At 38.1% G+C, this 12,173-nt stretch overlaps 1 protein-coding gene across 7 annotated transcripts in view; it reads left to right on the top strand.

Moving 5' to 3' along the window:
• mad1l1 (mitotic arrest deficient 1 like 1) overlaps positions 1-12,173 on the top strand; it is a 772,508-nt gene that overhangs the window by 329,461 nt on the left and 430,874 nt on the right. For all 7 annotated transcript variants that reach the window (XM_059653949.1, XM_048552091.2, XM_048552089.2 and 4 more), the window contains one exon: positions 9,896-9,986. In XM_059653949.1, the coding sequence (XP_059509932.1) occupies positions 9,896-9,986 (91 nt within the window). The remainder of the gene's footprint in view (positions 1-9,895; positions 9,987-12,173) is intronic.

Genomic DNA, 12,173 nt, shown 5'->3' with positions numbered 1-12,173 from the left:
GGAGTACAGAATGCATTAGTATAGTGGGGTATTATGCCTGTGATGTCACTGTTTGAAAAATTCTCCAAGTTCAAAATGAAATGAAGCGCAGCATGTTTGCACCCAATTTTAATGTTCACTATACATTCATATTTTTGTAGATGAATTAAAAAAATAATTTTAGCGACCAGCTTTACAAGAACATGTTCACTACTGGGATGTCAGCTTCTCTGGAAGAGCAACAGTTATAGCTCATACCTAATAGGTATTGAGAAAATGGTTTTGAAGTAGATCTGTGAACTGCTTAAGTTGCGTGGTGAAGGTGTTGTGTAATACTGCAATTCTTATTACAACTCTCCCTTAGTGCTACCGCTTCAGTGTGATACTGCCCTTCAACAGTGCAACTATTGGTTGAGATGTTGCTCCTTGGCTGTAAGCTGTACCAATGTTTAGGAAGATTGTTAATGAGGATTAAGTGCCAAATTCATAATGGTGACAGAGAACTGAGTGATGTTGATTTAGCTGGAGAGCTAAATCATTTCAGTTTGCCACATTCAGGGGCTCATCTAATCTCCGACAGCTGGAATTTAACATGGCAGTAATTGAATGACTTGGCAGTTTCAGAGCAGCTTCTTTGACTTGCCTCTTATGAGCAATTCTGAGGTTAAATATATACACTATCGATCATTCTTTTGTGATTCTGTGTTGATGAAACATGTTGTTAGGTTGAGGTTGATGCTGTTAAAATCGGTCAGGGTTATGAAGTTCAGAGATAGTAAGAACTATAGATGTTGGAGTATTTGAGATAACAAGGTCTAGAACTGGATGAACACAGCAGGCCAAACAGCATCAGAGGAGCAGGAAAGCTGACTTCGGGCCTAGACCCTTCTGAAGAAGGGTATTTGGTACCAATACCTATAGCACAAGAAGAGGACAGCATAATGGACATCTTGAAAAGAAACTAATATTGAATTGTGATCTCACCAGATTTTACGTAAGAAATATGACTACAGTATGAAGAACGTAGTGGCACTAAAAGCTGATAAATTATCAGGATCAACTGATTTTCACAGGATTTTAATGGAAGCATGTGAAAAACATTACAGCTGCCCTAACTATGATCTTTCTGAATTCTGTCAATTTTGCACTGTTTCTTAAATGGAAAATCATACACATTTTGCAGACGACACTAAGGTTGGTGGAGTTGTGGATAGTGACAAAGGATGCTGTAGGTTGCAGAGAGACATAGATAAGCTGCAGAGCTGGGCTGAGAGGTGGCACATGGAGTTTAATGCAGACAAGTGTGAGGTGATGCACTTTGGTAGGAGTAACCGGAAGGCAAAGTACAGGGCTAATGGTAAGATTCTTAGCAGTGTAGATGAGCAGAGAGATCTCGGTGTCCATGTACACAGATCCTTGAAAGTTGCCACCCAGGTTGACAGGGCTGTTAAGAAGGCATACAGTGTTTTAGCTTTTATTAAAAGAGGGATCGAGTTCCGGAACCAAGAGGTTATGGTGAAGCTGTACAAAACTCTGGTGTGGCCACACTTGGAGTATTGTGTACAGTTCTGGTCACTGCATTATAAGAAGGATGTGGAAGCTTTGGAAAGGGTGCAGAGGAGATTTACTAGGATGTTGCCTGGTATGGAGGGAAGGTCTTACGAGGAAAGGCTGAGGGACTTGAGGCTGTCTTCGTTAGAGAGAAGAAGGTTGAGAGGTGACTTAATTGAAACATATAAAATAATCAGAGGGTTAGATAGGGTGGATAGGGAGAGCCTTTTTCCTAGGATGGTGACGGCGAGCACGAGGGGGCATCGCTTTAAATTGAGGGGTGAAAGATATAGGACAGATGTCAGAGGTAGTTTCTTTACTCAGAGTAGTAAGGGAATGGAACGCTTTGCCTGCAACGGTAGTAGATTCACCAACTTCAGGTACATTTAAGTCGTCATTGGACAAGCATATGGACGTACATGGAATAGTGTAGGTTAGATGGGCTTGAGATCGGTATGACAGGTCGGTACAACATCGAGGGCTGAAGGGCCTGTACTGTGCTGTAATGTTCTATGTTCGATTAGTCTGGCATGTGAGAAAGGTGGAAGAAAAAAAAACTTTATGCATAAACTTAGCCTAACATCGGTTCCTGATAAATTGCTAATCTATAATGACTGCTGTAGTGGCCAGCAAATTGACTAAAATGACTGTAGCTGGCTAAAATGACTGTAGCGAGATGCTATTTGTATGTACTTCACAGAACACATTGCTCAAAGCTAAAGTTGAAGCTCATGTATCTGAGGGGAGTTATATACTTGGTTAGGAAATCAGCTGAGATGCATGACACAGTGTACAGGGACAGTTAGCAGGAGCCATTTGACTAATACATGCCAGTTACTTTTGTTCAGGCCTTGACCATTGTCCATATTTATTAATGACTTGGGGGATGGATGAGAGAATATTGCGTCTGGGTTTACTAATGACACAGCATTGTGAGCAATGTGGATAGAAGCATAAAATTACAAAGAGTCATTGACAGATTAAGTGAATGAGCATACTTTGGTTGCATTCCTTGGAATTTAGAAGTTATGGAGTGATTTGATCAAAGGTTTGATGATGTAAAGTATTATGACAAGGAGACAGACAGCCAAATTAAATTAGCCTTTCCACCTCTGTGTTTGCAGCACAATAAAATTAAAACTGTCAAAGACCCTCAATAGCTATTTGAATATTTCCTAACTTCAGTGGTAATTGACCTTGTAAATAATGAACTCAATACTTTTTGGTTTTATGTCTTAAACAAAGACTTAATGATTTATTAAATGTGCTATAACTTAAAAAAGAAAAATTAAATTATGAGGTAACCTAATTAATGACAATGGTTTAAACCCAAAACATTTCTTTTCAGCCTCACTCACACAAAAGACAGACTATCAAAATTAGTTGAGGTAAATAAAAGGAACTAACAAAACAGACCAAATAACTTGAATAGTTTCCAGTGCAGGCATAGACGTGGACTCCCTGATTGTTTTCTGGAAATGTCAAGCAGGGTCACCTTTTCAGTTCACACGTCTTTTTATTCTTTGGGCTTCTGGAAGCTGGTGTGGGAGTTTAGGTCAGGAGTTTTCCAATGTTCACCCCCTCTCAGCAGCAGCCAAAGCCATCCATCAGGAAATGTAGTTCAGAGAAACTCCAGCCTCTGGCCCTATTCTGAAAGATTGACAGTCTTTTCCTAAAGCCTTAATTACTCATCAACATCTGCTTAAACATGTGGTCTGTTTCACATTTGCTACGTACTGACCTCATGAATAGCCAACTTCTGTTTGTTTAGAGAGTGCCCTTCCTAGAGTTGCTGTGTTTGCAAAAACCCTTTCAATCAAGAAGCAGTCTGCTATTTATCGGCAAGCTTGGCCTCTCAAACACAACCTTGTTTGGTCTGTTCTTTTCCTTTTGCCACAAGCTGTTTTAAAGTCCACAAGTCATTTTCAGCTCACAATTCCCAGTCCACAGCTCCAAATCAAAACTGATAAAAGAATACAAATAAAAATGATTAAAAAATCAGCGAGGTTTCTAGCAAAAGGTAGAAATAATGTATCATTCTGAAGAAAGGTCACTGAACTTGAAACATTAACTCTGCTTTCTATGCACAGATGTTGCCAGACTTGCTGAGATTTTCCAGCAATTTCTGTTTTTGTTTCTGATTTCCAGCATCTGCTGTTTTCTTTGGTTTTTTTAAGATAATTTTTCTATCTGTGTGTTAGATTCTCCTCTGTGGGAACACACTACATTTTCTGTACATTTGAATGTTTGACATACAAGTGGACTGATTTCAGAGCAAATTTGGAGAGACTGAGGTGTAATTAAAGTACCACATGACATGGTTTCATTCAAGCAACTTAACACAATATAAAAGAGCTGGTCACAGCGAGAGGAAAAGTTGTGGTATAAGATTTTGATTTTGGAGACCACAGAGACATAATACAGGCAGTCAATCAATCATAAGGTGTTTTCAGATTGTTAATTAGTTTTGATTAGATATAATACATCAAAAAAGTATGCTACCTGTGATGATTGAGGATGGTTTACTGATAACCTGGAGATGAACAGTGGTTGACCGAGCACATCAATTTCATAAAAGTTGTGAAGTAAGCACACTGCTTCCTCTCCCTTTTTTCACCCATCTTCCATCTGAGGAAAACAACTACTTAGTGAGCACTGCCTTCTGATGACTGCCCTCTCACTTTGAGCACTTGTCAACATACCATTCTCAGGGGCTGGTAGTTTATACAATGTTGGTCACCTGTTTGAGTCCTTCTAGCCAATGGACTCTGGATGATTAAGATTCATTCAGCATGGTCAGTCAGAAATAGTTACAGAACCCTTAGAGCCTGAACGACCGATTGAAGTAAATAATACAACTTGTGCCTGAAATGCTTGAGTTTTGTTTTGAAAGTCCTGAGTGTGAAATTTAAAACTCATGTGGTAGAACTGTCATATCCTCTAGCCTGCTGTCTGGAGTTGGTATGATATGTAAAATACAGGGACTAGTGAATGCAGGGATATGACAATTGCAGGATAAGTCAGTACATTTTCCTACATGTTTGCATATTGTTTGAACATTTAGGATGATGGCTAAAAGGTTGATGGACTGGCAGGATTGGATTGCAAAGAAGCAAATACTCATGGTGACAGTTGTGTCAGAAAACAATTGTGTAATCAGAAAGTGCCTCCGTTAGTGCAAATAGCAGATTACAATGGGTCCCAGCAGATGCATAGGTGAAAGTGGTGGTTGAAGGTTGAATAGTTGAACAGTGAAATAAAATCACAGAATAGTTTTATGACAGAACTAGAAATAAAAGTACTTATGATGAGATTTTGGGACAGCCAATAGCTGACGATGACCACATAAGAAGCAAAGCAAAGTGTTTGTAGTTCATTCTGAGGTACCAGATAAGGGACAATGAGCTTTTTAATTTAGGTAAATTTGCATTGATAATGTCCATGTAGATTGGAATTATAAGGCAAATCCTGTAAGGCTTGTTAAGATAAGGTTGGTTGCAATGGCTTTTGATGAATGACTTAAGTAACATAGATGCTAGAGGGATTCTTGCAATGCTTGAAAGGTAATCTTAAAAATCTATTTGCTCTTTTGGCTCAGATAATAGGAGTGTAGTTCTCTCAGCCTAAAAGTCTTATTTCTGTAGAGCAATATGATTCACACACACTTCTTTCCGAGAAGTGTCATTCCACAGAGATCTTTCAACACATTTTCTGTGGAACTGCAGGCCAATTGGAATAAGAAGTACATTTCTGAAATTAATTTTCATAAGCAGTTTTTGATCTCTTCAAAGATGCAGCAGATACAGAAAGAGAGCCGTGGAAACTGAATAGATTCATTTATAGACATTGGATATAATTTTCCAAAATTCCTTTCTGTCTGGGTGGGTGGCAATGGATTGGAACATATCAAATGTAACATTAATAATTAAAAAAGGAGAAAAACAGAAACAGCGAATTATAGGCCACTTAAACTAACATTTATTAAAGGGAAGTTGCTAGAATCCGTTATTAAGAAGTTTACTAGAAGGTAGACTTGTGAAAAGGAAAGAATATTCAGTTTGCTGGAATTTTTTTGAAGCAGTAGCATGCAGTGTGGCTAAAGGGGAACTCGTACTTATGGTGTACTACCTGGATTTTCAAGATTTGATAAAGTGCCAGTCAGATGTTTCTGCATAAGATAAGAGCTCATGTCATAGTGCATATTTTATTAGCATGGAGAAAGGATTGTTTAGCTAGCAGGAAGAAGAGAGTGTACTTTTTTCGGGTGGGCATGCTGTGACCAGTGGAGCGCCATAGGAATTGGTGCTGGGCCCTCAACTATTTACAATCTGTAAAATATCAATGATGTTGTTGAAGGGACTGAATTTGCTGATTATGTGAAGACAGCTAGGAAAGTAAGTTGAGAAAATGAGGTGGAAAGTCTTCAAAAAATATATGTATATTCCTGGAAGCAGTTCCTAGAATATTCTCTTGTCTGATTCTCGTGATGAAAGGCTTTGTTTATGAAGAAAGGCTGGATAGGTAGGGCTTATATCCACTGGAGTTTAAAAGAGCAAGAGCTGATCTTTTTGAAATGTGTTATGAAGTTGTTTCATGTTTAATATTTTTTGAGCACTTGAGTTTGAAGGATTGTCAAAATGTTTCGATTTTTTGGAAAACTTTTTAAACAAGGCTTTTGGAAATTATGTGACTTGTGATAAGTATGGGACATTTGTAATGTAGTGATATTGTCAGTGAACTAATAATCCAGAGACCCAGGCTAATGCTCTGGAGGCATGAGTTTGAATCCCACCATGACAGAAGATAAAATATCAATCAATGAAAATCTGGAACAAATCCTCATCGAATAGCAACCTTGTAACTATTGTTAATTGTTGAAAACTGTCATCTGTTTAACTAATACCTTGAAGAAAACTGCCATATGACTCCAGACTTACAGGAAGAGGTTGACTTTCAACTGACTTGCTAGGGTCAGTTCAAAGGGCAATCAGTTCAAGAAACATCCAGGGATGTGCACTAAATGTTGGCCCAACCAGTGAAGCACATATTCCATATACAAATGAAGAAGATCACTACTCTTGATTGCTTGAACATAGATCAGAAAACCTGGGTTTTATGACTATCTTGTTTGAGGAGTATTTGTAGCCTCGGAGCTTCTGTTTTGAAATTAAGTTGGAAAAAGCCTACTGCTGGCAAATGAGACTAGATTGATTTATGATATCTTGTCGGCATGGACAAGTTGAATCGAAGGGTCTGTTTCCATGCTGTACATCTCTATGATTCTGCTGAACAAGCTGCTTAGCTCATATCTGTTGTTTCTGAAGAAGTGCGTTCCTTGCAAGACCTGATTATTCTTTTAGACGATAGTGAATGAAAGAACTTTTCAACGTTCTATTTCCTGAACAAGTTGTGACCACCAAATTGACAGATTTTAGAACATTCCACACCTTTCCCTTGCACTTTGGAGAGTAACTACCCTGGATATTCTTTGTTGAGTTTTCTTTTTAAATGAATCTTTACAGAGAGAAGATACATTTTCCTTTTACCCAAAGTGTTTCTGCATGTCTTACTTTATTTAGAAAGTTATAACAGTTATATTTTCATGTTACAAAGTCTGCATCTCTGCTGGATGGGGTTTTTGTTTTATGATAAATTGATAATTTTGTGTTTACTAAGCAAATCTGTTTGATCTTTTCATTCTAAGCCCAATACCGCGAAAGCATACTCTGGGACTTGGGCAAAATATTGTTATATTTATGTTGTGACCTGTGGAGTCGTAGGACAAGAGAAAGACAGTGCACTCCTCCCATCTCTGTTGCAATGTGTATAGAATGCTGGGGGATTTGATCAGGCAGGTACTGTGAGGATGTTGTCTGTTGTGGAGGAGATTAGAACTAGCATTATAATTTAAAAACAAAAGGTCCCCCTTTTAAGATGAAGTAAAAGAATTTCTTTTCTCCCTGAAGCTTGTTAGTCAGTGGAATTCTCTTCTACAAAGAGGAGTGGAAGGTGACTCACAAATTTATTTAAGTATGAATTACGCTTTTTTTAAAAAAAGGAATTGAGCCCTTTATAGGGTGCAGAAAAGAAAGTGGTGGTGATACCACAATGAAAATTCCATAATCTTATTGAATGATGCAGCAGGCTTGAATGGTTGAATGACCTAATCCTGTTCTCACGTCTTATACTCCAGTGTATGACCTGCATGATATCTCTGGGGTATGGGAAAGATCTGTTTTTTTGAAGAAACTAGGTTGTGCTCAATGAAAAATAGCTCCCTTAATGCTGGAAATGCATGAAGGTAAAGTTACAGCCATCTTCGTAATTCAAGTTGATGTGTTTTTATGGGGTGGTACCATGAAATTAGAGATGTGTTATTAACAAGGCAATACATAAGTTAAAATAGGGATTCAGATTTATATGTAGAGCTGGATGAACACAGCAGGCCGAGCAGGAAATTCAGATTTCTGAAGAAGGGTCTAGACCCGAAACGTCAGCTTTCCTGCTCCTATGATGCTGCTTGGTCTGCTGTGTTCATCCAGCTCTACACCTTGTTATTTCAGACTCTCCAGCATCTGCAGTTGCTACTATCTCTGAATCAGATTTGTGTTTAGTTAAATATTAAGCAAGGTAGATCTTCATTAATTACATACCAACAATCCTATTTAGAAATTGTTGCTGCCATCCTGCTTAATCACATGAGGCCATTACTGCAGTATGATGTAATATCAAAGACAGAGAAAAACAGTAAAACTCGATTAGTCTGTTGAACTGATTGTGCAGTTACACTGGACAGCTTGCCAGTTTTGATGCTTTGACATTAAGTTCCGCAGCAAAACACTTCAAGATAGACAATATTTTAAAGGGTCGAATAAAACAGTAAGAAAATTGGATGTGAATAAATGTGCAATTTAGCTGCCTATGGATGGGAACCTAAGAATTTGAAACTATCCAACGTTAGTGGTATTACAGATGCTAGTCTCAATGAATACTCTGGTGCAGCTGGTTTCATAATATTTCTGAACATAGGGTGTGAAATGTGGCCCACTTTAGAAACCAACGAATTTGATTTGTTGGAATGTTCATTAGAAGTACTTTGGCAGCTGAAATATTTCCTTTTGTGAATGTGGAATTCTGTTTTTTCAAATATTTTAAGAGGCATTCTTTGCAATGAACAATCAAAAGATAGTATGCTTGACAAATGGTATGTCTGTTAAAGTATGTTGTCATGTACGCTTTTGCAGAGAACAAATGCGAACAGATTATGGGTTGAATTTGCTGGCTTGGAACAAATAATTATTGAGAAAGGAAATCACAAATAAATGCAAGTTGTTAACTTTTGAATGTGTTCATAAAACAAGATGCATGTATGAAGAAGTTCATTCTTGAGAGTCCTCGAGGAGAAGCTACTTTAAAAATATGTACAGAACATAAAAGTCATTGATTTAAGTTGTGAAGCTTTTGTGGTACGTATAAATGTTTTATTTACTTAATGATGAATAAGGGAATCTGCTAATTGTATGCAAATAGTGGGCATTAGTTGGGGATTCACTTGTTCCTCCAAATGAAATAACAGACTGGAATTGACTTTTGGGATGGGAGATGCAGACTTTGTAAGTGTAGTTGAGGGCCCGGTACTATGCCTGCGGCTATCCACTGGTTACAGTTTGCCAACCTGAAAATGATATATTCCTCTTTGCTAAGTTAGCTAATCCATGCTAATATATTAAACCTAAACACTGTAAGCTCCAATCTGCATGATAATCTTTTCTGTTGGCACTTTATTGAGTGACTTTTGGATATCCAACAGCGTTGGCGTTTACTGATATTACTTGATCAATCTTGCTTATTACTTCCTCATTTGAAGTTTCCGTTCCTCTGGCTGAATATTACAGTTTCTCTTACACGCTTCAGAGCAGGGTTAGACTTTGGTTTGCATCCTTCTTGTTTAATGTTGCTTTTCCATTTGTTGTCTGTTTTGTATGAGATATATGTAGCAACAAAATACATTTTTAAAGGTGAGTTTACATTTCACTGAATCGCTTTGCATTTTCCTCCTCAGTTAGATTTCTGACATTACAAAAACCAAGTCTATATTTTCATGATTGTAATGCAACTTATCAGTGAATATAAAAACGGAAAGAACTGCGAATGCTGTAAATCAGGAACAAAAACAAAATTGCTGGAAAAGCTCAGCAGGTCTGGCAGCAACTGTGGGGGACAAAAAACGTCAGTTAATGTTTCGGGTCTGGTGACCCCCCACAGATGCTGCCAGACTTGCTGAACTGTTAGTAGTGAAAATGTTAACTTTGAAAGAAGAGCAGAAAGCCCCACTGATGGTCAAATGTCCACTGCTTTGTTGCAGACAGAAGATTGAAGAGCTGGAGGCCGAGAGAAGCCGCCTTGACAAAGCAAACAAGGATTTGGAAATGAAACTGGAGCGACACACCCTTCAGGTACAGGCATTTGAGATTTTGGTTGGGTTCACGATTGCATCATGAGCAGTCATCTATTGATTCAAAGATAGCTGGAGGAATCACTTTGGTGTCATTAGTGGGAAGTACTCACTTGTGGTTATAAAGTAGGTTCAATCTACTCAGGAAGTAGTTGAAATCATTCACTGGAAGAGAAAAATAGTGAATCACATTATTCCAACTAAGCTGGAAACATTTTTTTTATGCAACATGTTATGATCTGGAATGTACTTCCATAAAGAACGGTGGATGCAGATTTAATGCAAACTTTAAAGAGGAAATTGGATAAATTCTTGCAGGAAAAGAAATTCAGTGCTATGGAGATGAATTGAATTGCTTTATCAGAGAGATACCAAAGGCCCGATGGCATAAAGAATTTCTTTTTGAGTTGTAATGTTCTGTGATCCAATTCCATCATCCTGTTCTGAGATTTTAAATTAATTACTTCCTTATTTTTAGAAGGAAAACATATAGTGTTATGCCATTTACTGCAGCTAAATTTTGCTTTGATTTCCCAACTAATTGTACCAGTTTACTGTAAAACATCCATGTATACTGAAGCTGTGAGTCACTCTGACAACATCGTGAATCACAAGTGTGAAATGCATATTTAGAAGAAAGCAATTTCTCATTATTTTGTTTTCTGACCTGAAGCCTTTTGTACTGTCCTGCCTTGAATGCATATATACTATCCCATAAATGTGACCTGCCAACTAAATCAAATGCAGCTCGAGGGTAGAATTTCACATTGTGCCTGCATGCTGTATTATGAAGACCACTGACTGCGGAATCTGTTTACATATTTGCAGATATTTTGATGTCAGTTTCTCTCGTTCTTATGCTCCTACTTTAAAAACTTAGTTCAAGTCTCACTCCAGAAACTGGCCACATTGTGTCAATTGAAGTTTGGTGCAGTACTGAGGGGTACTACATTGTTGAACATGTTGCGACAGTATGCCTATTAGTTTTCCTATTTTTCCTGCAATGATAGAGACGACGCTTCTGAAATAATTCAATGGCTCTGACTTATATGGGAATTTGGTGCTTTTTGAATGCACGTTTCTTTGCTATGTAGTGTGAGATTTCTGAAGAAGGGTCTGGGCCCAAAACATCAGCTTTCCTACACCTCTGATGCTGCTTGGCCTGCTAAGTCCATCCAGCTCTACACCTTGTTGTCTGAGAATTTGTATGATGCATTTGGTATTTCAGCTTATTTTCTTATTTCATATTGTTTTCTTCCTCACAGCAAGAAAGGTTTTGAAACACAAAAGAAAAATACTGTGTATAGTAGAAATTTTGTAGGCAGCACAGCATCTCTCCACAGATTCAGCCCGAGTATTTCCAGCACTTTCTGCTTTTATTTAAGGTTTTAATGTATTTCTCGAAATTAGAATCTTTTAGGTTCATAGACTCATACAGCTTAGAAACAGACCCTTCAATCCAATTTGTCCATGCCAACCAAGTTTCCCCAACCTCACTTGCCTGCAGTTGGCCTGTATCCCTAAAAACCTTTCCTATTATTCTACCTGTCCAAATGTCTTCTGAATGTTCTAACTGCACCTGCATCTACCACTTCCTGAATCAGTTCATTCTACATACGAACCACCTTCTGTGTGAAAAAGTTGCCCCTCATGTTCCTTTTTAAATCTTTGTCCTCTCACCTTTAAATATGCCCTTTAGTTTTGAACTCTCCCACCCTAGGAGAAAGACCTTTGCAATGCACCTTATTTATGTGCGTGATTTTATAAACCTCTGTAAGGTCAACTCTGTGAAAAAAGTCCCAGTCTATCCAGCCTCTCCCTATAACTCGAGCTGTCTAGTCCGAAGAACACCCTTGTAAATCTTTTCTGCAGCCTGTCGAATTTAATCATAATCTTCTTGTAGCAGTGCGATCAGACCTGTGCACGGTTCTCCAAAAGTGACCTCATCAATGTCCTGTACAACAACACCAGTGTCCCAATTCCTATACTCAAGGGTGTGAACGGCAAGTGTGTTAAACGTATTCTTAACCAACCTATCTATCTGTAACACAATTATCAAAGAACTATATACTTGAACCCCTAGATCTCTGTTTGACAACACTCCTCAGTGCCCTATCATTAAATGTGCAAGCCCTGAACTTGTTCATGTTACCAAAATGCAACAGCTCGCATTTGTCCAAATTAAATT

The sequence above is a fragment of the Stegostoma tigrinum genome, chromosome 23 (assembly GCF_030684315.1).
Source record: "Stegostoma tigrinum isolate sSteTig4 chromosome 23, sSteTig4.hap1, whole genome shotgun sequence".
NCBI classification, from domain to species: Eukaryota; Metazoa; Chordata; class Chondrichthyes; order Orectolobiformes; family Stegostomatidae; genus Stegostoma; species Stegostoma tigrinum.
This window is presented reverse-complemented; position numbering and strand designations above follow the sequence as displayed.